Source organism: Rhincodon typus, chromosome 29 (assembly GCF_021869965.1).
Source record: "Rhincodon typus isolate 14 chromosome 29, sRhiTyp1.1, whole genome shotgun sequence".
NCBI classification, from domain to species: domain Eukaryota; kingdom Metazoa; phylum Chordata; class Chondrichthyes; order Orectolobiformes; family Rhincodontidae; genus Rhincodon; species Rhincodon typus.
Window position 1 is genome coordinate 842783 of NC_063360.1, and position 27793 is coordinate 870575.

At 40.0% G+C, this 27793-nt stretch overlaps 1 protein-coding gene across 11 annotated transcripts; it reads left to right on the plus strand.

The window, feature by feature from the left end:
* On the plus strand, positions 1-27793 carry LOC109922749 (polypyrimidine tract-binding protein 1). 11 transcript variants are annotated; one of them, XM_020522783.2, is made up of 16 exons: positions 1-76; positions 2009-2039; positions 10005-10086; positions 10334-10509; positions 10878-11024; positions 13452-13619; positions 14863-14973; positions 15504-15699; positions 17209-17283; positions 17708-17734; positions 18322-18473; positions 21755-21788; positions 22195-22287; positions 23383-23599; positions 24147-24224; positions 24346-27793. In XM_020522783.2, the coding sequence occupies exons 1-16, from the start codon at positions 69-71 to the stop codon at positions 24476-24478; spliced, it is 1728 nt and encodes a 575-aa protein (XP_020378372.2). In that variant the 5' UTR covers positions 1-68; the 3' UTR covers positions 24479-27793. The 11 variants fall into 11 exon arrangements, with proteins under 11 accessions (XP_020378372.2, XP_020378374.2, XP_020378373.2 ...); XM_020522785.2 differs by having other exon boundaries at positions 15504-15678; XM_020522784.2 differs by having other exon boundaries at positions 10005-10077.

Genomic DNA, 27793 nt, shown 5'->3' on the forward strand with positions numbered 1-27793 from the left:
TTTGTGTGGCTATATCTGAGACGGGACGCCACGGTCGCGGCTTTTCTTTTTGTGATCTCCGATCTGCAATGGACGGGTAAGGGGTCCTAAGTCCTTGACCATAGTGCGTCTTCGGGCTTCGTGACGCTTCGCAGAGGCTGTCGTGCCCCGAGCGGGAGTGAGAAATGGGGAATGTGGGAAGTCAAGATAAACCTAGACGTCGTGGGAAAAGTCTCGGAAAAGTTGGGCTCGAGCGGCGAACTCGGGCTGCTCGGGTGCGCAAGGCCCGGGGGGAGGGGGAGGGGTGGGGGTGAGAAGGAGTCTATTGAGCGGGGCCGGGGGGGTTGGTGGTGGTGTGAAGCGGTTAGAGGATCCTGGAGAGGGGTGTGTGAGAGCGCGAAGCTGGGAAAGAGACCCTGGAGTGGGCGGGGGGTGGTTATCTCTGCCCTGTGTCCGTCTTTACCCGATTCCCGGAATGGTTTGTTGGAGGTTTCGATTCGGAGCCCAGGCCTTGGTGGGTTTCCGAGACTGGGCAGCGCGAAATGGCGGCTGGCCCTGGGCTCAAGCCTGCTTTCCCCACCCCCGCTTCGGGGGCGAGGCTCCCTCCCGGGGTCTCCTGGTTTCCCACGCCCTCGGCCGATTTCCTTGTTGGGGCTGCGTCGCCTCATTGCGCCTGGGCCGGGCACGTGGCTGCTCATGCAGCCCGCGCACTTTCCACGCGGCGGGCCCCAGCTCTGGCCCCGCTTTTTGTGCCTCTTGGGTTGCCCGCGCAGGTTTCAGCCTTATCAAAACTTAGGTGTACGCTGCAAACTTTCTTAGATGTCACCGTCGTTGAATAGAAGATTACTGTCCCCCGGAGAGCCGGGTGCAATTTAAGCGCTGCATTGTTATTGGAGAATATGAAAGATAGTGGCGATTGGTGATTTGTTTTTAAAACTGCACTGCTGGAGTGCTTATATTCTTGGCTCCAGTTGCTTTTAATTTAGTTTAGTTTAATTCGGCCAGTTTCAGTGAGGTATAATAAGAGTTCCCTGTAGATGGAGCACGCTTCTAGAGTCTATCTGCGATCAGGGTTTCCCTTGAATCATCCATTGGTTGTATACTTCATGGTAGATTTCTTTTGCAGCTTTCCTACCTCTAGTCGTGCGACTGAGCAGTTTACGAATCAGGAAATTGGTCCATAAAAATGACTCCACCCTTCTGATATGGGTGCTTTTTTGAGACCAGTTGCACAACCCTTAAGCATTCCTATGTTGTGCACAGACATGGCGGTTAGTCTGTGTGGAGTGTAGGGAAAGAATGGAACTGTTTTCTGAATTCGTCGTGAGTTAAAGGGCATGATGCTAAAGCCCAGTAGGGGGAACGTAAGTGGGTGCTGCATTTTAAATTAGGCTGTTGCTCCTGTGTTTGCAGTCTTTGGTAATAGAGGGTGGGTGATTTAGTTCCTTTTTTGTAATATTCAGCTTGTTTCATAAAAAGCTGATTCCTTGTATCATGATGCCACACTTGTATCCAAAATCATTAATTTTGCTGAGTCTTAAGTACATCTAATCTGTATGACCTCAGCATAACCAACTTTTTTCACATTATCTAACCATTACTCAGCTTAGATCACCAGTGCTAAAGGACACACTGTTCTGAAATCTAGTCAAAGTTGCATTAAAGGAGGTGCAGTGAGTCCTGGGCAAATAAGACACTCAAGTGAAAGCTAGCACCTGTACAAGATGGGTTCTTAAATTTGGGTGCACTTTTTGAGTGTGATCTTTGTTTTACGTTGTAAATTGATTTTGTGTCTTAAAAATGTATTTTCAGGAGGTTTTGTAAGCCCTTTGATTAAACTCAGTTTTGTAAAAATAAAGCTTGTTGCAGTACTGGAGATGATGTAAATTTAAGTACTAGGCTCACTGGTTATGGCAATATCTGCTCCACCCCTTAACTTGAAGAAACTTTTATGGAATGCTTTGCTCTGTTCTTTTTGCTACTGTATGTAATGAGTTTGCTTTAAGAAATTTTCTGTTTTCTTCTACAGCATTGTCCAAGATATAACAGTTGGTACAAAGGTAGGCATTGTTGCTGTGGCTTTAATATCTGATGCTGTGAATGTTTTGTGCTTTCAGATATGATGACTCCTGTGTTTGGCTCCACTTCTGTGGATGTAATTATGTTTCCATTTCTTGTCAGCTTAGGTTTTAAATGGTTCAGTAGTCACAACTTTCAAAAGTGGGAGTATTGGATTTTCTAATGATTCAGCCCCAGCGAAAAATGATCACTTATGTGGAACTCTTGATTTACTCCCTCGTCTGAACTGAATTGATGTTGGCTGGATGTCAACTGAAGGTCTTCCAATTAGGTTTATGTCTGAAGTCAGAACTAGCTTTATATCCTTGGTATCACCTATCTTTCCTGCAGTGAGATGGGGATGCAATTCCACTTTTTGGTGAAACATCAAGAGCATGAGAAGACATAACTTAGGTTCTACTGGTATGATTGTTGACGTGTCTCCTTTTGACTTGAACTGAACAATTATTGATGTTGCAGACATTACATTGGAGAGAGGTGATCTTGATGGTTTATATTTTACTTGAGAAATCTCATTGGTTGATTCTCTTCTGGTTTGAGAAAGTGGGTTTGCACTGCTTTACAGACTAGAAATTCACAAGTGAACTGGTCTAAAATTCATTTTCAACCTGTCCAAGGTTTATTGATGCTTCTGTGATGTGCTGCAGCTGTGTCCTTGTATCTGGCTATATGGCACAAGGTCTTGGATATCTCTACTTGTGCATGTCTGTACAGGCTGGAAATGCAGCTGGAGAGTAAGTGGTGTTTTCTCTAAATGCCTCCAGAAGTGCCGGGGAGCTACTTTGTAGATTAACCTTGAGCTCTGCTATCATAGTGTAATTGTGTTGTAACATACTGCAAATGTTGGCTCTTTTCAGTCCTTGAATTTGTACCCAATTCTGTTCAAGTTTGAGTTTTTTGATTCAGAGCTTGGTGCTTGTTTGGAGGACTGATCCAATTTAGTGAGCATACCTTTTTGGAAAAACTGTATATACTCTGAAAATGTTTTTGATTTTCACACCCCCTCTGGTGTTGACTGCGTTGTCAACTCCATTGTTTTTAAAATGGTGCTGTAGAAACTCCGCAAGACTGGCAGCAGCATCTGCAATGAGGAAGTTGCTGCTTTCAGTCAGACATGACTCCTCTTTGCAACAATTCTGTTTTTCTCCTTTTATTTCAGATTTTTAACATCTGCACTATTTGCTTTTATTAGCCCATTAATCCATTCCATGTTGTATGAGTGATGTGGAGGTGTTGGGCTGGGGTGGACAAGGTCAGAAATCCCATGACACCATGTTATAGTCCAACAGGTTTATTCAAAAACAAACCTGTTAGACTATAACCTGGTGTTGTGATTTCTGATGTTGTATGGATGCAGCTCTTGAATTGTAGTTTACAGATCAGACCACATCTTGCTCTTCATTCTCCATTTTTACTTTCAAGTATTTGAGTTGTTTTGCTGTGTTGCACTGTTGCATTTATGGCTTTACTTTTAGTATATCAATTCTGGAGAGCTTGGGTGTAAAGTATTTTTAGAATTGTTTTAAGAATTGTTCTGTAGCCCTTTTGTGATGAAGTTTAGGTCCGATAAGGTAATGGAATAACAGTGATGTTATCATTTTCAAGCTGTCCTTAGTGTGGGATTTATAACGTAACAAGCCACTTAGAACGCAGTTTACCAGTGCTGATGCAGACCTTGATTAAGAACTTCAATTGTAGAGTGATGGGTTCAAAGTCATGTTAGCTGCTGTTTCATCTAATTAAATCTAGAGTTAGCAGCTTGATCTATTCATGATGTCTGATTTGATGTAAAGAGTTTAAAATGAAGTTGAAGTTGGGTGTTTCAATGGACTCTGGTTGTGTATGATCTCTCTTTGTAATTCATTTGTGCTTGTGGTGTCTGAAATTTGTGTAACTCTTTTGGTGTATGTTTGAAGAATAAAGCTATAAAAGTGAGACTGAGAAATGAAACTGAGCTGTTTTCTTGGGCTACCATTAATATTGAATATTACACTTGGTCGTCTGAGTAATTTGATTCCAATACTGAAGCAGGCATCAGCTCTAATTTCAGTGACATGTCTAAACTTCACAGGCAATACTTCTCCTATAATGCTGTTGATGGAGTTCAAATTGGCATCTGTGCTGGCTAATCCCCAAATAAGTGTTGTGTCCAAAATTTTAAACTTTAAGTGTGCATGGCATGGTGACTATTACTTCCACATTTCATTTTCCCTCTGGCCACAGGAAGTGGTCCCTGTTAAGATAGGGGTGGAGAGGGCCAGATATAGGCAAATTTCATAACAGTAAAAAGCAAAAAGTATGGAGAATTAATAAAAATGAGTATGATGCAGTTCATCTGCATGCTGGAAGGATTGGGTCAACTTTTTGAGAATAAAGTTGTGCAGATGGTGTGTAGTTCAGTGGCAGTATTAATTAGGTACAGTAAAGGGATTGTCAATGATGAAAATAATCAATTGGAAGAGAACCGAACTGATTATCTTATGACTGGAATTTTGATGCAGATGGACAGAACTGAAAAGATTGGCTAGAATAACCTTTCCTTTAGATTTGGCAGAAATTGTCTACAATACATGTGTTCTCCAGAGAGTAGTGAGGATGGTAATTGTGGAGGAAAAATGGTGTGGTTAATGCAAAATTATGAAGTCTATCTTTGAGCTTCCATTAAACGATCAATTAATGTGATTGATTCCCAACTTCCCTCTGGGCAATTAATGGTGGACAATAAATCTGACCTGGCCAATGATCTCCCCATCCTGTGAATTGGTATAAAGTTATAAATGGACATAATTCTGTTGAGACAAGAGAAGCATGTGGAATTGTGGATGATAACTGAGGATTGCAATTGGCTAAGGATTAACACAATCATCACTAAGTTTTTTTTTGTCTGGGAATGTGTGAATATGGATTATTGTGTATTTCTAAATTTACAGTTAATACATAATGTGGTACCAGATTGTACTATTTAGTTTGTCATCATGACAAATACTAAGATTGATGGCATGTAGTAGCTGTCATTCTGGGAAAGTGTGATGTGTTAGCGACAAATTGTATGGTGAGGCTAATTGATTGTGGTTTTTGGGGAGCAGCTAATTAGTGCTAGGGATGCAGCTTCACAGATTATTGAAGGTGGCAAGACCAGTTGGACATTATGACTCAAAGCATAGGGCACTTGGCTTTAAGTAGGGTGTTTTGAATATGTAATAAAAACCAAAAGAACTGCGGTTGCTGTAAATCAGAACAAAAACAAAGTTGCGGGAAAAGCTCAGCAGGTCTGGCAGCACTTGTGGAGGAGAAAACAGTTAAATGTTTTGAATACGTGACAGATGAATTTTGACTAATTCTGGGCTACTGATTTCCATTGCTGGTGAATGATACTATATTTCTGCTATTCAGAAGTCTGGTTTCAGTGACGAAACATTCACTGCTGCTGTTTGCTATGAAATTCCTTCATTCAACTTGCAATTACTGATTCTGTTTTATGGGCCTGAGGTTTTGACCATTCCAGGGAGCTATGTTTCATGTGCATCAGACTTAATGTAAAGAGGTCAATCCCTGGAGCTTGTAGTTTACAAGGTTCTGTCACAGCAACTTGCTGCGTAAAGTAAAAACAGCTTTGGTGCAGGAGAAGCTATTTATGACTATAGTATTGTTATTTGAAACACAGACACAAATACAATACAGAATTTGAGTCTCTAGTAACTAAAATGGTACAATTCCTGTTCCTTGGCACTATTACACTTAATTCTAAACCCTGTCCAGAGTTTTCTGGCAAAAATAAAACAAATGCCAATGCTAAAATCTGGAAAGATGAATTTAACATCCTTGCATGTAATCAGCCAAACATCTGTTTCCTCTTTCAGTGAGGAATTTTTGAAGTTTCAACTTTTCAGTAGTGTTTTGTATCCCTCTGTTTTCTGTAGAAGTTTTTTAGTACTAAGCATGTTTTGACAAGTTATGGATGCTCATTTTGTAGTGGAGCTTTGAAATTGGGAAGTTAACTTAATTCTGTCTTCTATTATTGTACGTGAACATAGTCACTCTCCTGTAGTTGTGCATGCTGTAGAAGTTATTTTAGACTGTTTGAAATGAATCTGGATTTAATTTGAAAGCCCCCTTCAGCATTGGTTTCCTAAGCTTTTTTAAATGGGGAAAAATTGGTCTCAGTGCCAGGCTGTGAATGCATTTGAGATTAAATGTTCAACTAGTGCTCTTGCTATGTCTTTGGTAAATATGTATATCTGCCTAATAGGGCAGAGTGTTTTGGTTAGAATTCAAAGAACTTGCGGAATTTTGAAGAGAAATATGCCAGCAGGGGTGTATTTAAGAGCTGTTCCATCTGATCTTGACTTGACGCATGCAAAAGTCTAATCTAGTGAGTTGCTGTGGAGATTATTGGGAAGACTGTAGGCTTTATAAATCCCCCAAAGCTACGTCTGATGTGCTTTGGGGTATTTGCATCCTGTTTTTGCTGCAAACTGGTTTGGTAGCCATTTCCTTTCATTATTCGGTCCTAGTACAGCTTTCCGCTGAGGAAGTGTATGGGCTGCCTGTTTAGCTTGAATTTTTGTAATGTTTCAAATAGGCATCAAATATCTGAAGTGAATCTTAGAAGCAACAATTCTATATTGGTGTAAATCAGATGCTGGGCAAACAAGGCAGTGACTTGTAGTCTTGTCTGTTTTCATTTGGCTCTTTTGTGGCGGAGTGTATTTAGCTGGGTTAATAGCTTCTATTCCTGACATGAATTACTTTTTTTAAAAGTATTAATTATGGTGATCCTTAAGCACAAACCATATGCATTTGGCACAATTCAATTCAATAGCAGGGTTCTAAGTTGGTCAGATTGTTTTTGTTTTTGTTTTATTGTGAGATTAAACTCAGTTTTTCCTGTAATTGGACTTTTACTGAAACTTTACAGCTTCAGTAAGCAATAGATTCAGTCTGTTGTCATAGCAACTCCCTTTTGTATGCTGCAGTTTGTCTGACTACGTACTGAAATAGTTTGAAGTGATAACAATTTTAAAAGCATACTAAGTTTAATATTTTGGATTGGTTTGCATTGGTTGTTCAAGCTTAAAATGATTCTAAATGTCCTGGCATGTAGAAGTGATGTCAGAAAGTTTCATATTAACATGTTTAAAGTGCTTCATTGGTTGTAAGGTGCTTTGAGACACCTGGATGTCATTAGTGTTATAAATTTTGGAAAAGCTCCTAACTTGGAGTAGAAGTTACCATGTGATTTCGCAGTAAACTCCATAAATCTCCCGTTTCAGCATTGTCAAGGTGCTTCAATTTTAAAATACAAATTTTAAAGTCCTGCATATGGGAGCATAACCAATGGCCCACAACAAACTAACTCAATTATTTGGGGATTTTTTTTAAGTGCAGAAATCTTCACAGTTCCTGTTTCATCTGGGTAGTTTCTTGTGCTGTGGGTTCACTTATGTTTATAGGACATTTCTGAAGCATCTCAATCAAGGCTGTCGTTGTCATGTAAAAAGGCCCATTAGTTTTCTCTTTAGATGTGAAGTTGGCATTGCACTCCATCTGGCCTTCAATTTTAGGTCACCAAACCAAAGAAAACCCAGCCTCACCATGCAGCAAATCCAGGATAGAGAGTTAATCTTGCTGCTCAATTCACCCAGATTATGTTATACTGTTTCTTCCTTTGTTCTTGGCTGGAATGTTTGGAGTACATATCACTGATTCTCCCTAAAATCCCAGGCATGTTTGTGTTGCAGCTAATTAACTTTGGCCAGCAGCTGACAAACATCTCTCTGATTAAGGAGATTTGAGCAGGAGTATTCATTCATCCATTTAAATTTTCAAACCCTGTTTTGAAATTACTGCATAATCAACTCAGCTTCAGTGAGTGGGAGCGAATAGGGAGAGTTTGGTAGGGTCATCTGAGATTCAGTGATTAGTACAATAGGTGTAGTGTGGTTGGTGTCTACAGTATCTTAGTGTAAATAATAGATGTTGACTATCACCGTGTTATGTGATCCTGCTATCAAATTTGAGACACTGCTAGTATGAAAGAGAACCCATTCAATGTTTATGATGCAGTTGCACTCTGCTGATATTTTCCATAGATTGCTTTATGCATCTTTGAAAGGAAAAATGTTCTGACCAGCTACATCGTAGCCACTCCCACATAACCATTTCAATTTAACTGTTCAATGTTCCTTCTGTAATATTTTGCATCAGAATGTTAGATATCCACCCAGTTGTGTGCACTATGACAATTTTCTGTGGAAATGTTGGCTTCTGTCCCGGACAAAGTATGAATTGTAGGGGCTCAAATTACCTGGAGTTGGAGGAGCCAGCCTGGCACTTATTCTTAACTGTTCTAGCTGACTGAATCATTACTATGTTGCTACTATCAATATAAGGAAATTGGCAGTGATGTTCTTTGTGGTCAAGTGGCTTGCTTCGTCATTTGCTTTACAGGTAGATGAAAAGTGTAGTGATGGGTAGAAATGTGATATGCTTTTACCTTGTACCACCTCCTTGCAACCCCTCAGATCTTCATTGTTAGATGGATTTCCCATTGTTGAAGTTATCAAATGTTTATATAATTTTTATTGCAATCTTCGTGGCTGAAGAAGGTTTGCTGTTAGCTTTGACGCCATGGTATAACTTCATATGAGGACTGACTGCATCTGCTGTGCTGAAGCCTGATGGTGTAATTTAAATGTTTGTTTTGAGCTGGGTGATTTCCTGAGGGCAGGCATGTTAGATGATCCCTTTGCAGCTCTGATTATGCAAAAAAAGCATTCCATTGCGATGAGTGCATTCTGTTTAGGCGAGTTTATAAACCCCATTTCTTTGAGCTGACACACAAATCTGTTACCACTTAACTTTTCTAGCTCTGAACAAAAGTTAAGATTAACGGCTGTTTCTTCCTGCTATAATCAAACATGGACCACTTTGTACCAAAAGAATTGATAGATCTGTGTGGACTGTAAACAGAAGTCTTGCAATGCTAAACTTGATATATTGCTTGTATCCCATTTGAGAGGTTGTGGGCTGACGGGCAGGTTACTGTTGGGGGATTCAGTTACAGGATGAGTCCAATCAGCCCAACAAGACTGGATGGGCCCTTCAGAACAGTCTAGTTACTGTCCTGCTGAACCCCTGTAGTCCTGTAGGGTTATTTTCTAATATGCTTTTGAAATTTGCTTCCGTTCGTCTCCAGGATCAGAGTGCATTATTTAACTGCATGTAAAATTGGCCCCTGATTGAAGAGAAGTCGAGAGATACCCCAACATAGGCAGGTTCTGTACTTATTTTCACCACCCCAAAGGTTCTAAGTTTTAATTAGAAGATCAATGCCTGCTAGCAGAAGTCTAATAGGGTGTCAATTTGAAATGCACTTTGTTCAAGTAGTATCTAATTGGATGCTGCAATAATTGAGACCAAGTCCTTGTTTCTGTTGTTGGCTGTTCTAACAGTTTGAGCTTCAAAACAGTTGTAGGCTAGTAAGTGGAAATAGCCCACACCTAATGCAGTACCTGGTTTACCACTTCATAACCTGTCAACTCCCTCCAGACATCTCTGCAGGGAGAATTTAACCACTGATCAATAACTGATGCTGGATATATCTTGGTGACTAAGGAATAGATAGGACAGTTCACTCTTAGCTATTGTATTGAGTAGTAAGCTGCTGTTCACACATGAACTGAAATAGGCTTGATGACAATGGTGAAATGGAGGGCATGCTGTGGTGTGGAACAATTAAAATCGAACTTACTGCAGATGCTGCTCAACTTGTAGAGGGGGGAAAAAAACAAGGGTTCTGGAGAAAAGTCATTAAGTGAGAAATTTCCACTTACCTTTCCACAGGTGCTACCTAATCGGAGCTTACAGCATTTTGGTTGTTTGTTTTTATGAAACACTGCTTGGGCAGATGGGAAAATTGGATTTATTTCTTTTTTTCTATGCAGCGGGGATCTGACGAGCTTCTATCTGCTTGTGCTACTAACGGTCCCTTTATCATGAGCAACTCTGCTCCCTCTGGTGAGTACAGTAAGTATCTTTTTATAGACTATACTTTTTTGAGCTATAGATTGAGGAAAAAATTGACGTGGGGTGGACCATGGAATCTGAATTTTGAGTTGAAATGCTCCTTTGCAGAATTTTGACTGGAACCCATTGCTGTAGTTTTAGCAGTAAACCTGTTTAGGCTGGTCTTTAATGAAAAAAAAAGTTACGTGCTTTAATATACCATGCCTGGAGAATGCTAGTGCCTTCACATTGTGTTAAACTTTTCCAGCCAATGGCAATGACAGCAAAAAGTTCAAAGCCGAGAATAGAACTTCAGGAATATTACCTTCCAGAGTCATTCATATCCGCAAACTTCCTAATGATGTCACGGAGGCAGAAGTCATCTCCTTGGGCCTGCCTTTTGGCAAAGTGACCAATCTTCTCATGTTAAAAGGCAAAAACCAGGTGTGTAACTCTTGACGACTCCACCTTAAGTTCTTCGAAGTGAAGAGAAACAAATGTTTCTTAGAAATGCCTAAAAGTTAACCTTTATCTGGCTTATTGTTTTGACGGGAGAGCCTTTCTTTGTGCAGTGATTGAACTATTTGTGAATCTCTGAAATATTAATGACCACTAAGCTAAATAAATAGCTTTTAAGTGTCTCCAAGCAGAAATCTTAAAATTTTAGACCCCTTTACACAATTGCTCCATTATGCTGTGCAATTTGGTGGCACTTGTGTGACCATTTATAGGATTGTTGTATCTCTAAATGAGCATTTGCTGTACTTTTCTGGCACTTCGACATTTGCATGGTGTGTGTTTCTAATTTTCAGGCTTTTATAGAAATGAATACTGAAGAAGCTGCTAACACAATGGTGAGCTATTATAGCACTGTGACTCCATACCTGAGAAGCCATCCTATCTACATTCAGTATTCTAACCACAAGGAACTGAAGACTGACTCCTCTCCTAATCAGGCTGTGAGTACTCTTTGTGGGATTAATAGTGTACTTCAGTTTACTAATAACCAACACAAACTTGCTGTTCTGAGTTTTGAGGAAGTTTGGACTGCAGCTGATTAATGTCATGACTTAAGTGGGAAGAGGATGTTAAAGTTGAGCCCACAAGCTGTTCAAATGTGTAAATACCCAATTTAAGCCAGAGAACCGTTCTGACTACAATTTGACATAAGCAATTCAAACCTGGTCTCATTGTTAATTGAAAGTAATGCAAATGAACTGCAGTAGGTCGAGAGGGTTGTTGTCAGGCCACTTTCTTCCTCAACTGTTTTCTAGTGCCCTCAAAAATCAGGCATTTGATGTTGAAGTAGTTTTAGTTTAATTGTGTGAATTGGGTAAATAGCTGAGGCAAGTGGCAGTTAATAGATCACCCGTCCTGGAGGAGTGGACTGATGCACAATAAGTATTGATCAGAGCTTTTCATTACAATGTCTTCTGCCTTCTAACCTTCCTATGTGATAAAGTATCAAGGCACAAAGGATCACTTGGAAAAGCTTGCCCACCTGTTTCTCTAGTCTGTTTTTTTTTAAACTAAGGTCGTGAAGTTGATCTTTTTTGAGAATGCCAGTCTGCTGGAATTGTCTGTGTAGCATAGCTAACAGTTTCCTTAAACCCTTTATTACTGGATAAAATCCCCATATTTCCAAGACTCTTTCTATGTTGCTTAACTGGACTTTTATGTAACATAAGGACAGGAATAGGCAATTTGCACTTACTCAACATAATCATGGCTGATCTTCTACCCCAGTACCGCATCTACTGTTTGGAGCCTTCAAAAATCTATTTGCTATTTAAATGTGCTTATAACTTGGCCTCTGTAGCTTTGTGGTATACTCCTTGGGTAATCACCCTGAATGACATTTCTCTTCCCTCATTCCAAAATGGCTTGTACCATATTTGGAGACTTTAACCCCTTATTCTGGAGCACCTCGTCATTCATTCTGGACAGCCCTATTAGAATTTTGAACATGTGAATCCATGCTTCCCTTTGTTCTCAAATGAATAAAAACCTGGTCAATACAATCTCTTTTTATATTACAAACTTCACCTCCCAGAAATCAGTCTCTTGATCCTTCACTGCATCAGTGTATGGCAAGTAGAATTTTTAAGGCATGGAGATAAGATGAGTAAGAGTTGCAACTCCTAACAGAAGTGTGGTTTCAGATGCTTTCCATAGGACCATCAGAGATAGGGACAGGAGTAGGCAGTTTGGCTCCTCTGAATGGCAGAGCAGTTTAATGGGATGTCAGCTGATCCAACATTCTCCTCCATCCACTTCTGTAACCCTTGATTTGCCTCCTGATTGAGAATTGTATCTCGGCCCTAAATATACACAAGGACTCTGGCACTGCATTTGCCTGTGGCAAGGAGTTCCAAACTCTTAGAATTGAGGCACCAGTTTAAGGCTGAGACTATGCCCTCTGGTTTTAGACCCTCCCATGAGGGAAAACATTTGGCATTTACCCTTTCAAGCCCCCTTAAGAATCTAGTATGTTCCAGTGAAATCGCCTCTCATTTTTCTAAACTTACATGAGTAGAGATCCAACCTTAACCCCTTGGCTAAGATAACAAGGCGTAGAGCTGGATGAACACAGCAGGCCGAGCAGGAAGGCTGATGTTTCGGGCCTAGACCCTTCATCAGAAATGGGGGAGGGGAAGGGGGTTCTGAAATAAATAGGGAGAGAGGGGGAGGCGGATAGAAGATGGATAGAGGAGAAGATTGGTGGAGAGGAAACAGACAGGTCAAAGAGGTGGGGATGGAGCCAGTAAAGGTGAGTGTAGGTGGGGAGGTAGGGAGAAGATAGGTCCGTCCAGGGAGGACGGACAAGTCAAGGGGGAGGGATAAGGTTAGTAGGTAGGAAATGGGGGTGTGGCTTGAGGCAGGAGGAGGGGATAGGTGGGAGGAAGAACAGGTTAGGGAGGCGGGGACGAGCTGGGCTGGTTTTGGGTTGTGCTGGGGGAGGGGAGATTTTGAAGCTTGTGAAATCCACCTTGATACCATTAGGCTGCAGTGTTCCCAAGCAGAATGAGTTGCTGTTCCTGCAAGCCTTAACCTCTTGGCCTTTGCTTACAGGATGAGTCTCTAGGTTTGAATGCAGGCCTGTTGTGTTTTTGCTACCTTTTGTTCCCCACTACCCCATACTTGATGGGTCTGCTTTTTCTCTGCTCACCTTTTTTTGGGTTGGGAGATGTGGAGCACCAGAACTTCCTTGAGTGGGAATTGTGAATTTAAGGCTGGTCAGTTTGAAAGGCCCACTGCTCTGCATAATGTGGGTTTACTGTAAACTGAAGACTGGCTGTGTCCATGCAGTAACTGAAGACTGTTGTACCTTGAGCAGCAATATACATGATATTGTTAGTCAATGGCTTAACTTTGTTTCTTTTCAGAGAGCACAAGCGGCTCTTCAAGCAGTAAATGCTGTGCAGACTGCTAACATGGCTATTGCTGGTGGTGGTGTATCAGACAGTGCAGCTGGTCTTGCTGGTCAGAGCCCTGTTCTTCGCATCATTGTGGAAAATCTCTTCTATCCTGTTACTCTAGATGTGCTTCACCAGGTAAATATTTATGTTCAAATTGTCAATGATAAATTGCCTCCGCTTAGGTTGCAGAGATGATGAGAAACATCTTTGCAGGACCCACCTGTATGAACTGTGACTGTCAGTTGATTGTATCTGAGGAGGGCATGTCTGGATGTCGAAGGCATTGAACATTGCCTGGAAAATAATGGAAAGTGAGTTGAGACCATCTGGGAATCTTGAAGAATTTGTGCAGTTCCATGCATTATTGAAGTTTTTTTTTGGAAGAAAACTTCCACTGAAGAAATAATTTGACTAGTCCCCTCTCCTGCGGCTTTGGGTTACAGCAGGAAATCTGGACTGGAAGATTTGGAAAGGAATGTTACTGATGCTGTAATAGAGGTTACACTTGCAAGATGTTGCTGGGAATGGATGGTTTGAGTTAAGGAGAGGCTGGAACTTCTTTCCACTGGAGCATATGATGTTGCGGGTTGACCTTTAGAGGTTTATAAATTCACGAGGGCCATTCATTAGGTGAATGGAAATGGCCTTTTTCATAAGGGGGAGTTCAAAACTAGGGAGTATATTTAAGGTGAGAGGAGAGATTTAAAAAGGACATAAGTGGCAACATTTTTTAGTCAGATAGTAAGAACTGCAGATGCTGGAGTCAGATAAGTATGGAGCTGGAGGAACACCGGCCAGGCAGCATCAGAGGAGCAGGAAAGTTGATGTTTAGGGTTGGGACCCTTCATTTTTTTTATTCAGTGTTTGGAGTGAACTGCTAGAGGAAGTGGTGGATGCAGCTATAGTTAAAATCTTTAAGAGACTTTAGGATAAGTACATGAATAGGAAAGGTTTAGTGGGATATGGGCCAAACACAGGCAGGTGGGGCTAGTTTAGTTTGGAACATGGTCGGCAGGGACTAGTTAGACTGAAGGGTCTTTTCCCATGCTGTATGACTGACTCTATATAATAGTTTTTGCTGTTCTTTGTAACTCGAGTTATATGGAAATTAATGGAAGGTTAATAAGTGTTTTTCATGTGAGTTGGAAAGCACAACCGTAGTCCTGATTCCTAAGGCCTTCAAATTAAGAACAGTGTAGTTCATTGTTAACAATGTTAATTGTCCAGCCTGGATTGCTTAAAGACAAAATGGTCTTTACACAGGCATTACACAGGTAGCTAGGACAGAGGATCTGCTTGGTTGTGTGCACAGTGACTTATTTTATGCAAGAGTTATGCAACTAATTTTTTTATATTTTGAATGCTATTTGGATTTCAGATTTTCTCCAAGTTTGGCACTGTACTGAAGATCATCACTTTTACAAAGAATAACCAGTTTCAGGCCTTGCTCCAATATGCTGATGGCTCGAGTGCACAGCATGCAAAACTGGTATGTTAATATTTGAGACTTTTAGCAATGCTTTCTGTGGGTGGAAATTCTGTGTGTTTGGGAACGAATGGAAAATATCTTCAGGTATTAACCTGTTAGGAAAAGGCAAGTCATTGTCGTTAAGTATTGTGAAAGTACACCTCTTTAAGTCATTGTGCAAGCTCTTATTTTACCCTTTTTACGCCTTTGTCCCCTTTCCTGCATTTAATGTTGCTGTCTGTTACTTGTGCATATCCATCAATCCTTGTTAGCATGCTATTTGCTGTAGGTTAACCAGTTCCAGTCTTCACTGGAATCCTTTGTCCTACAGAATAAAAGCTGTTGTAATTTGTGGTGAAAGAGAATGGATGTCTTTTACCCTCCCTCAACCTAGCCAAGAATAGTGATGACATTTGAAGGCAGTCATAAGTCTACAGGCCAGGACCTCCACTAGTAAATATTAAACATGGTATCTGTGCTTGACTTAACAAGTCTGACAATAACTTGAGCTCATTGAATAATTTTTTTAACCTCCACATGCCCCCTCCTAGGCCCTAGACGGACAGAACATCTATAACGCCTGCTGCACTCTGCGTATTGACTTCTCCAAATTGACTAGTCTTAACGTTAAGTACAATAATGACAAAAGCAGAGACTACACGCGTCCTGACCTACCATCTGGTGACAATCAGCCAACCTTAGACCAAACCATGGCAGCCGCTTTTGGTAAGGAAGCCTCCCTACTAGGTAAATACATTTTGTGATTTTGCTGTTTGTTAACATAGCAACAGTGGGTTGGTGTGAACTGAAGCAGCTTTCTGCAGTGCTTTTTAAAAATTGTAGCATTAATAACCCAACTAATGGGGATTTAATGTGCAGTTTTCAACATATTTGTAGCTGGAATACTGAACAACCTGGAGCAGTGAACAGCTTTTGAAGTTCATCCATTTATTGGGTGCAAAATCTAGAACTTTGAGTGAGGGAGTGGTAGATGCATTTGTCTGTTTTCTTGATGCTATGAGACACCACAATACTTTTTTAAGTTGCATTCTTATTGTGAAGGAGTGTGAAAGGATCTGGCTGAGCTGTCTTCCGTCCACAGGACTGGATTCTCCCTTGGTTTTGGTGAGGAAATAAGTATCCAAGGGATCTTTGTTTTGGCTTGTTTTTTGTGAGCCTTGGTTACTGCAGCCCTTAGCAACCCCCCCAACCACCACCACCACCACCTTGTAAAGCAGCATGCTACTTCCAGAAAGCCATACATTGCCAAGTTCTACTTTGCAGCTGAATTTCCATTTGTTTTTGGAAACAAATACCATTCTACCAGGTTACGTTTTAGTCTAGAAAGTTGACTATTGTAGGCCTGACTGGGCCTGTCCAGTGTGTTCTTTCTATCCAGCAAGAGCAGTCTTTCATCCTGTCCTTTAATGGAATTGTACTGATAACTAGGTAAGCTTGCTTCTGTTTTTAGTCACTTGAATCCTTGCAAAGTCAGTTTGAAAGGGCAAATGTGGAGATGACTTCACTAGTGGAAACAAATAGTATAACTATTGGAAATTCCCATTATGAAGACTGCTGTGTTGGCCATTATACTAGGTGTTTTGATTTAATCTTCATTCTTGGGCTACAAAACCAGTCATTGGGGAGTAGGTGGCACAGGTGAAATATGCTAGAATAAAGGCTGTGATCTGTCATACTACAATGAGAACGCAATTGTTAATGTTTAACCTCCTCAGTCCATTATCTGATTTGCTTTTACAGGTTGGAACTTTCCCAGCTTAATTTGCGCATATTGGTTTTAGTTCAATGCTACCCAGTAATACTAAGAGTTCAGTATAACTTGTCTGTTGCTTAGCTGTTTGGACTGTGGCCAAAAGACAGTATTGAATGGTGGTTTTCCCAGCTGAGTTTAATTTTCCACACTTTTTAGAATCTGTAACTCTCAATCTGTAACTGACATTTGGCTCTGTGCTATGAAATCCAAAACCTACCAATATGCACTTAACCAGAATTTTGTGCTAGAACTTTGACTGTGAGTTAATTGCATTGCTGGGGTATTTTGGCAATGCTTGTTTCAAAAGCTTGACTGAGCACTGCAAAACTGGCCTGATGGCAGCTTAAGATTTATCAGTGAATTTCTGCAGCATTCCTGAAACTTATTGACACTTGACAGGAGGCAGTGCAGGCAGAGAGATGGATTGTAAAAGCTATTTTTGTTACTCAAAGTGCTTACTGACAGACTTGTTCTCTCGTCAGGTGCACCAGGTATCATCTCCTCGCCTTACGGAGGGGGAGCTGGTTTCCCTCCTAGTATTGCCTTCCAGCAAGCTGGTGAGTTGCTAATGCAGGAATTTTATTTTTGAATGGCCTTGTGTATAAAAATCTTCTGTATTGGGGCCTAATGTTTTTGAGTAGTCTAAAGTGGAACTGGAGTGCTATGAAATGACCCTGAAAACTTTGGGCTCTAGTATTCCCTAGATAAACCCCTATGGACCAAGCTGCTTTGTGGCTTGTCATAGTAACTCACTTCTATTCTGAGTGGCTTGTTTCATCCGCCTGTAATGTATGAGCAAGTGGAGAGCTAAATCCAGACTTGGGAAAGCCACACATTCAGACTTGATCTTGCATTTTCCGCATTATTTTTGTTATTTCAGGAAGGTCTTTTTTTTTTTTTAAAAAGTGTAAACTTCAACAGCCAAGACACCTCTTCTACATTTTGAAGTTGCTTATTATTTGAAAACTTCTGTCTCTGCAGACTTCCTCCAACATCCATCAGATTACTGTATGTACATTACTCAGACTCAATTACTGTATGTATGCTGCTCATAGACTAAGCCTTATTGCCAATGTGTCCTCCAGCCATAGCATACTGTAACTTGATAAACATTTTAACTGCTTTGTTTACAATGGGATTTGTGCAGCTCAAATTTGGACTGACCTAAATTTTTACAAAAGTTTGTATACAATAGTAAAAAGGAAATGTGCAACCACATTTGTAAACGGGCAAAGTGTGGAGTACTGGGTGCAGTTTTCTGTGCTGGTGGGTAGCTTTTTTCTTTGGCGTCTAATTAGAATTTAATTATTTGTACATGGGTGTACCATTTCTCCATTGGGTTTCTCTCAGCTTGCTATAGTGAAGTTAAGATGTTGCCTCTTCCCGTTGCCACAACCGAAACAATGCTGCCCACTGCAATCAGGCTTCAGTCTACCTGTTGTTCAAGTGGGTAGATTTGGACAGCTTTAAGCACATTGCTAAATCTGAACACTCCACAGTTGTCTATCCAGTTACAGTGTGCATACAACAAAACTGAATTTGTTATCTAGTGAAATATTTGTTTTTTTCTAATGGCTTTAGTTTCTCATCTGTAGGGCTGTCCGTCCCAGGGGTTCACGGAGCCTTGGCTCCACTCGGCATGCCGTCAGCAGCAGCGGCTGCTGCAGCAGCAGCCAGTCGTATTGGCATTCCAGGATTTGCCTCTGCAGCCAATGCTGTCCTGCTTGTTAGCAATCTCAATCCTGAGGTTAGTGTGGTGTCCTAGTTTTGTACTAAATGTCTCCTTAAGTTCAGTTCCCTTTCCTGAATTTTGACTGCATAAATGGACTGAATGCTTTCTCTGACTATGAAAATATAACCTCCACACTTTCTTAGTAATACCATCATTGTCTTTTCTTCAGTTTTACCTAGAAGTCCCTCCGATGTAGATAACGCAGTGTGGAGCTGGAGGAACACAGCAAGCCAGGTAGCATCAGAGGAGCAGGAAAGTTGATGTTTCGGGTCAGGACCCTTTGACATTTTGGGACCCTCCTTCAGAAAAATAAGGGTCTTGACCCAAAGCATCAACTTTCCTGCTCCTCTGCTGCCTGGCCTGCTGTGTTCTTCCAATTCCACACTGTCATCTGACTCCAGCATCGGCAGTTTTTACTATCTCCAAGCTCCTCAAATGTGATGTTTTTAATAAGGAAATGTAATCTGACTAGTCGTGACTTCTTTCCTTTCTTGATCCCCACACACCACAAACCTCTGGTCTTTGTCAGTTTTTATTCAGTAGAAATTTGATTCTTTCGCATACATTACTTACTTTTTGCAGTCTTTTGCAGTTCTGTGCACTCCAGGTTTCCAATGATTTTTATGGTTTGCAGGTACAGGTACATCTGTGCTTTCCTGGCCAGTCTGGAATGTGGTGTCAGCTCCCCACTGGGTTTGACATCATTGTAATATCCTAGTGTAAACAGAACAGTAGGTGTCTCTTCAGTTAGATCATTTGGAGTGACCTTGCATGCCACTTCTAACTGAATTTCAGAAGCTTAGGAATGTAACAGGATGAAGCAAAGTTACCATTTGAATTTTTTTAGCCTGTTTACTTTGCTACCCTTCATGTGCTGCATGCATTAACATAACTAAGATTTGGCCTTGACCTTATTTTTTTTAGTATTTGGGTAGCTTTTAGTAAATCGACACAGCACCTGATTTGGGATCTGGACTTGTGCAAGACTGTTTTGCACCAGTCTTGTAACTCTGTTTAAATCACATTGCAGACCAGCAAAAACTAATTTAGTGCAATTTTTGTCTTGCACTTCTGCCTCATTTCCTTTCCTTTTGTAACTGTTTAATATTGTGCATAACTAGTGTCCATCATTGTCAAGTAATGTAGCTAGCTTGTATAGCTGTGACAGTACAGCCAGCAGAGGCAATTACAACTACCCTAAAGCTATAAACTTGAAGCATAGTTCACTTTAAAGCTAGCTCTTGAGGGCTTGAAATGAGGACATGCAAATATATCCTGTAATACTTGATGGTCCAGTCGATTGTGTGGATTTCCTTAGGCTCTGAAGGGTTTCCTGCTTAATTTCCCTTGCCTTTTTCCCTAGTTTGTCTCTTGATCGGTACTGGCCACTTGGTTGTACCTTTATCACACTTTTGCCATAATTGTCACCCATATAATTGTCAGCTGTATTACAGTAGAATACATAGTGAACTATTTCTTGCCACAGCTTTCCATGTGTTTATAACTGGTTTCTCTGAATGTGTTTGATTTGTCTTGCTTTATCCTATCAATTCTCAATAGTTAAATCTGCTGCTAACTTTAAATTGTTCTTAACTACTTGGCTTTACTGTATGTGAATGTATTAATTAGAACCATTCAGCCACTTGTCTTTAATCCTGCTCTGCAATTTAAGACGTGGCTGACTTGCTTGTGACTTCAATTCTACTTTTCCTGTCTAGCCCATACCTTGGACTTTTCATTTGACAAAGTCAAAGTCATCAATAAAAAGAAATCAGTGACCCCCGTCTCCGCACTCTGGGGAAGAGAATTGCATAGTCCACAATTTTCTCCCTCCCTGAAATGGAAGACCCCATTATTAAGCTGCCCCTAGTTCCACTGTCTCCCACAAGGGGAAGCATTCACCTTGTCAAGTTCCTTCAGGATCTTGTATTTCAATGAATCACCCTTCAATTTTGAGTTCTCGGTAAATATAGGCCCACCCTATGCAGCATTTCCTTTAACTCCCCTATTCCAATTTCATTTAAACTCTTTTCTAAGATAAAGAAATTTGCTTAGCACTGAGTCACAAATGAGCTTGAATAGGTCACTTGACTCTTCTAACCACAAATTGGTACAGTGGCAACTTCAGGACTTGGGATAGTGTTGAAAAGTAGGGCTATAGTACATTGCCAATTTGTTATTCGTAACTAACTTCTGATTTGTCTGTAAGTGAACATCTCACCACTGGTGGGGCAACAGTTTGAGCATTCACTTTGATACTGAAGTAAATACACCCCTTTTGTTTTCAGTAATCCCAGTATTGTGTTCCAGCTTTCTATCCAGTTTTTTTTTGTAGACTGAGTGCTGTGGACTAACTCATTAGAGGCACTATTATGCATGCCCGTGTGATGTTTCATGTTTATTTTGAGACTTGCATCATTTTGGTAACTCTAAGGTTGTTGATCTTTTAAGAGCTGCTGAACTACACTCTGCAGGAGTGAGACCCTGCTCTATGCTTAAGGGAGCCTTAACTTGTGAATGGACTTCTGAATAAGGATTCATGTTGTGGGATAAGATAGTAACACCTGGAACTTGGATTCAGCTCTAGATTGAGTCTTGCTGAATCTAACATAAATTGTAGGTTATTTTGATTCCCATTTTCGGAAGCTTCTAAATACTGGAAATTGGCACAAACAAGAATGGCAAATGTTTTGCTCTATTCAATATTGTACTTGTAATACAAACTACCATGTCTTGCGTAAAGCTGGATTTGAATGTGTGGGGGCAAGATTCATTTTAGTAGGTGCTTAATCTTGTGCACACTTTGGATTGAGATGTTATCTACAGCCTTTGAGCAGTAAAAGGATACAGTCTCTTTTTAACTTTCTGTACTACATTTTAAATCCTTTCCTTTAGCATGTGTTCCTCTAGGTGAAGCCGTACAGCTTTTTATTTTGTGAAGTAATGGAAGAGAATGCATTGATCAACCAGATGGAACACTACATATTTCTCATGTATACTGACTTGTTTTATGCTACTTTTTTCTTTCTTCCCTTCCCCATCCCTTTCACCCTTCCCCAAACTTGATGCGGATTCCTTTGTGAACTGACTGCACGGTCCCCATGCTTCCTGTGCTTCAACAATGCTCTTCGGACCAACCTGCCCCTCAATTAACCATCTTGAACCATGATCCATGAACCAATTCACCATTCTGTGGGAACCACCCTTCGTTGTGGATGACTCGTTCCATCTTCGTTCTCCTTCGATTCCTTTCCTCTTCCTGTCTTCCGCTGCCTTGCTCTGCTGTCCTTCTAAAGAGAGTTACGCCCCAATGCCTCTTTATTCTTTTCGGTATGTTATCTTTAGCACTTTATTATCTGTTTTATTATTTCTTGTTGAAAACTTTATATTTGAAGTTTGCTATTTCAATGCATAATTTCAGTTCAACTATAATTTGGCATTAGTTTTATTCTTTGATTTGCATACATTGCTCAGTAATGCATGTTTGGGTGCTTTGCATGCCTTTGTAAATCTTTAAACTTGTATTGATGACCTCAGTAATTTCTTTGGCTTTTAATTTAGCCTGACACTGAATTTCCTTCTCCTGAGTGCTATGATTTTCATAGCATCCTAATTCTGAATTTTATTAACTAGGATAAAATGGATACTTTTTTGAAACTTGGTTGTGATTGGGTTGCGTATTAGATATGGTATAAAGTAGAAGGACACTTGTTAACTTCCTTTATTTTCTGTTAAGGAGTGTATGGTGATGTGCAGCGTGTGAAGATACTTTTCAACAAGAAAGAAAATGCCTTGGTGCAAATGTTTGACTGTACACAAGCTCAACTGGGTAGGTCTCCTAGATCAGTCAAGACTCCCTAGTCCTATTGTTTTATAAAAATTTTATCAATTTTAATGAATTATTTCCATTGTTTATGCACCTGCTTTTTAAAGTTAATATTAATCAGTTCTGTTTGAACCAGTATTCAATGCTCTGCTTTTCTATTTCTAATTGAGTGGCAAGAATAGACTAAGTTGTAGGTTTTAGAGTAGAATATAATTAGGAGCTTGTCTGTTGGCTCTCTGCAAAAGTAACCATTAGCCCCACTCTACTATGTTACCCGTAACCTTGCAGTTGCTGTCTTTTCAGATGTATAACCTACTTTCTATGCAAGACATAGAATGGTGGCAGCACGTTAAATTATGTTCAAAATCCCAACTGTTGCTGCAATATTTGTTCCATTTTGCCATTCAAATTGATGTTCTGTGGTTCTAATATTCTGTCCCAATGGTGTTCACAGCTTACATGATTTTAAGCACTTCTGTTAAATATCCTACTAAAGAAACTTGGATCGTTCTCCTTTATTTCCATGAACTCCATCGAACCATTTTTGAATCCTTTCTGCACTACCTTTGACTGTTTCACGTGTTTCCTATTATGTTGTGCTCAGAACTGGATACAGTACAATACAGTTGAGCCTAAATCAGTGCTTCATAAACGTTTGTAATTACTTGATTCTGTTTCTGTCTTTACCTGGAATCTCTTGTTTCCAGTCCTACAACCCTCTTCATGGTGTTCTAGTCTCTAATCATTTCTCCATTGGTGTGGTTACTAAGCTGCCTGGATTCTCTCACCTTTGCTTTCCTCCTTTCCAATATTGCTTCAAAACCACCTGATTAATTAGCTTAGCCAGATGAGTTGTTTTATCGTATATTGCTCGTGTGAAGTGCCTTGGGGTTCATAGGAACTTTAATTTTTTCAATTCATTTTTGAACAGAGGTGATAAAATCTGAAAACCCACAAGTCAGCAGCCCATCTAGCATTTAGTTGTCTGGCAGCAAGGTTAAATTTTTTTTCAATTGTTTTAATGCTGGACTGTTTTGTCCTTTTTGACTTGTATTATACCCCTGTTGCTTCTAAGATTAACTTCTGTTCTTTCTGTAGCTATGAGCCATCTGAATGGTCAAAGGCTTCATGGGAAGGCAATGCGAGTGACTATGTCCAAACATCAAACAGTTCAGCTTCCCCGTGAGGGCCAGGAGGATCAGGGACTGACCAAGGATTACAGCAGCTCTCCGCTGCATCGCTTCAAGAAACCTGGGTCAAAAAACTTCCAGAACATCTTTCCTCCTTCTGCTACACTTCATCTCTCCAATATTCCGTAAGTGATCATGCTTTGCAAGTAGATACTGAATAATAGTATGAAGCTTAAATTTTTGTGCAACATTTCTGACATTGTTTGGCCTCCTGAAGGTAGACTACGTCAGTTTGGTGACAGTTTCACCTCTTGTGTATATCTGGGTTGTCGTGTCCTGCAGCTGTATAGCACTGGCAAGAGTTGCAGTGCACAGGCTGGGCCAGTCATGGGCAGATATGCCACATACAATGAAAAAGAATGAATTCATTTGAATTGAATTACCTCCTATTGGAATGAGAATTGAACTGATCCCAAATAATGACCAAAAGAACTGCAGATGCTGTAAATCGGGAACAAAAACAGAAGTTGCTGGGAAAGCTCAGCAGGTCTGGCAGCATCTGAAGAAAAAACAGTTAACGTTTTGGGTCCGGTGACCCTTCCTCAGAACTGAGGTAGTTAATGCTGATGTTTTTCTTCAGGCGCTGCCGTACCTGCTGAGCTTTTCCAGCAACTTCTGTTATTGAACTGATCTTATTTGGGTCGTCTTTAACTATTTGTCTTTTTATTCCAGACCTTCTATAACTGAAGAAGATTTGAAATTGCTTTTTTCAAGCACAACTGGCATGGTCAAAGCATTCAAGTTCTTTCAGTAAGCTTTCTGATTTGATTTCTATCACTGATATTATACACTTGTGACCACTTTTTTTCTGTTGGTCAATGTATGACTTTAGTGGATTCTTTAATATTGGAATCTCCCTTTGCTATTTTAGGAAGGATCGTAAAATGGCTCTTATCCAGATGAGTTCAGTGGAAGAAGCAATCCAGGCTCTCATTGACCTTCATAATCATGACCTTGGAGAAAACCATCACCTCAGAGTTTCTTTCTCCAAGTCAACTATCTAAAGCTCTGACATGGACTTCCAGCCATTACCTGGAGTCCTGTCTAGCCCATGGGCGCAATGATTATCCTTTTCCAGAGACACCACTAGACCTCAAAAGCAGCTACATAGCTGAAATTACCCAGAAGTGACCATGGTTCTTTTTTTTTTAAAACAAACTTTTTGAAGTTTACTGCAATGACATCCTGTTTTATGGTAGCAACGCTGCCAGTTTCAATCCGTTTATCACAGATTGGCTTTTGCTAGTGTTGCTCTTGATTCAGCCTTTGAAATTCTTCTAAAAGTTTACAGGTTGCAAATTTTCTTGGATCATCCAAGCCTGTGCATTTAATATCAGGTTGTGTAATAAGCCTTTTTAAGTCTTTTTTTCCCCTTTGGGTATCCATACCACTATAATACAGAAGTGTGGATAATTTAAACATATATTCTACTTTCATTTAAATGATTATCCTGTGCCTTATGTCTTTATACCGAACCAGGGGCCATTTTATAAATTAAGTCTGTTTCTGGTTATGTGCTTTATGGTTTGTTTTTGAGCAATGTTTTGCTGCTTGTTTGCTCATTGATGTTATTACTTACCCAAATAGCAGGAGGTGTATTGGGTGTCAGTGGAGGTGATGAACTGGATGGAATTGGCCTGTAGTAGCCTTGAATTAGCAAGACTATCCCAGCATTTGCAGCTTTGCCTATCTAATTTTACATTTTAGACATATTGGCCATTCTGCTACTACCTTTTGGGACAGCAAGTTTCCCAGACACCAGATTCTCTTCTTCCTTTCACCTCTTTTTTCCTTTCCAATCTCCCCATATCATCATTTGGGAGTGAATAATCACTTATCACCTGCCTGGTGGTCTTGCCTTTTAATCTACAAGTTTTTTTCAACCATAGCAGAGCTATGCTGTTGAATATTCATTTAGCCAATTGAAGCAGTGTAGATTTGAAGGTTGCTACAGCTTGAGCTGCTGTAATATTTGTAATGTGGTGGTGTTTAATTTCAGTTGGATAGCTTTAATAGAGTATTCATCTTATAAACAAAATGACCTAGCTCTGTGCCAGTTGTTAGGCTCCACTTGATCTAGTTTAATTCAGGCGCACAGCCAACAAATTGCATAGATTTGTGTGATGGTTCCTTTTGTCCACCCTACATGCGTCACAGTTGTTTGTGATGAAATGTGAATCTGTTCAGCCTCTATCCAGAAGGGCTGTAGATACCATTCTGGTCTTAGTGATGTGCAATACCCTCTGGTGGGAGCTATATCCATTATCCTGCCTTTACAAAAGAAAATAGTTGTCCACTAACCAGGAACAGTCCAATTTTAAATGACCTAGGCTTGTTGCCTCTATATTCAATATCTTGTATGTATCTTATAGTTGGGGTGCATTTTATTATCTTAGTTGATAGAATGTGCATTTTCTACTTGCATTTTGTTTAGTATGATTTTTGATTTTAATCAGTTTTTGAGCTGAACTTCTACTCTGTACACCTACATTAAGTGAGGTTGACAATGATGTCATTGTCCTGCCGTGTGCTTCATCAACTCTAACTTAAGTCAGCTGAAGTTCTGGCATGGTGTGCAATTTTTATGCTGTCATTGTTAATTTGCTTTTGTTTAATTTTGCTTTTGATTTGTATATTCCTTTGGGCTCAAATGAGAACAGATTTGTACTGTTGATCTGTCTTTGGCCACCTAATATTTCATTCCATTTTTACCCTGCCTTGTTCCCTTGCGCATGAGTACAGCATTGACAAAGAGGTTCCCACAGTATTAAGTGCTTATTGCAGTACTTTACTTTTCTGCTCATGTACATGTTGCCTATAATTTGGCTACTTCTGACCCTTTATCAAACATTTTGGCATTGGGCCCATGTACAAGTACTCCATTCATGTGCTTAGACATAAAGGCATTAGTTATGAGTACAATCAAACTTTTAGTTTCTTTGCAGTATGATTCAGCAGATAAACTAGCAGGAACACAGTGGGAGGAAAATGGTGGGTTTCCAGAAAGTTGGAAGTCTACAGTGGTGTAGGATGGATGAATAAATGTTCCCTTTGCAAAATGATTACCTAGGTAGCAAATGTCTCCTAACGATTTATTGTGCTACCTGTAAGATTTTTAGCACTATGGGGAAAGTTTATTTATAAATGTTTCCAGTCTGATTTACTAATGTCAGGTTGTACAGTTCTGCTACAGCATTTTTTAAAAAAAAAAAAAAATCAGCCCTATAGCATTTGATTGAGGTCACCCTTACTCAGTGTCTTAACTTTTTGGATAGATATGGGTTAGTTATTTAACTTACAAGTTGACATGGGGTGAATGGGTTTTGTAGCCTTCTCAAGCCCTTCTGGAATGTACTGAGTCTCAACACCACCTGGAAACTGCATCCACTCCTATAAAATCAGTAAGCATTTTACTTAAAACAAATGTTACTGATCAATTATTTCCCTTTTTATCTAAATGTGATGAATCCCTTTTTCTTCTGATTAGTGAAAATCCACTTCCCAAACATTCCACAGTTTGGGCTAAATGCTGGAGTTATGGTGGACATTGATATGCTTTTGCCTGATGTTGTGTATGGATGCTCATTAATGACCATGTTAGTGATCTTGTGCCTGAACTAATGAGCAATAGTTTACTCTAAGAACAGAATGTTCCGATTGATGCACGTCAACTGTTTAATGGGTTTTTAGATTTTTTTTCAGGGTTTTGTGGACCAAAGTTGTTGTGCCTTCTGAAGTCTTGGTTCTTCACGTTTTACTATTCCTCTTCAAGCCCTCAGATGTGGTGATTGTAATGCATTATGCACCTACACTGGTAGTTGTATGTTTAAGGGATTCACTGCTGGTCAATCTGTGTTCCTTTAAAATTGCTGGAGTAGCTGCCTGCTCAATGTATGCAGTTTTCAAACAAGAATACAACTCCACCTGTTTTGTCTTTGGTTTCTTGAAATATTCCCTCTTTTTCAGCTGTAAAGAATGTTTGAGAAAAAGGTGTAAATATTCATAACTTTTTTACCTAGAGAGGCTAAGGGGAACAAAACCGGTTTTTATATGGAAGCATTGTGTTGTATATTTTGATTAAAAAAAAAAACAGCTGTCAGGTTTCATATGTAAAGGGGTTTTTCAGAAAACAATGCCTCTTCTGTTGAATGTTTGTAATGCAAAGAGAAGATTAAAAGAGAATTTTCTAATGAATTTGTAGCTGTATGAATCCATTCACCAGTGTACCACCATTTCAGATTATGCCATTTTATTTTACAACCATTAACAGCTCTGGCCAATGTAGTACTTGCACCTTCAATAAACTGCTTCATTCTTTA

Coding starts and splice junctions, on each gene's coding strand:
- LOC109922749 (XM_020522783.2), top strand. Junction 2,040..10,004: donor ATATAACAGTTGGTACAAAG/GTAGGCATTGTT, acceptor TTTTCTATGCAG/CGGGGATCTGACGAGCTTCT. Junction 10,087..10,333: donor TGCTCCCTCTGGTGAGTACA/GTAAGTATCTTT, acceptor AAACTTTTCCAG/CCAATGGCAATGACAGCAAA.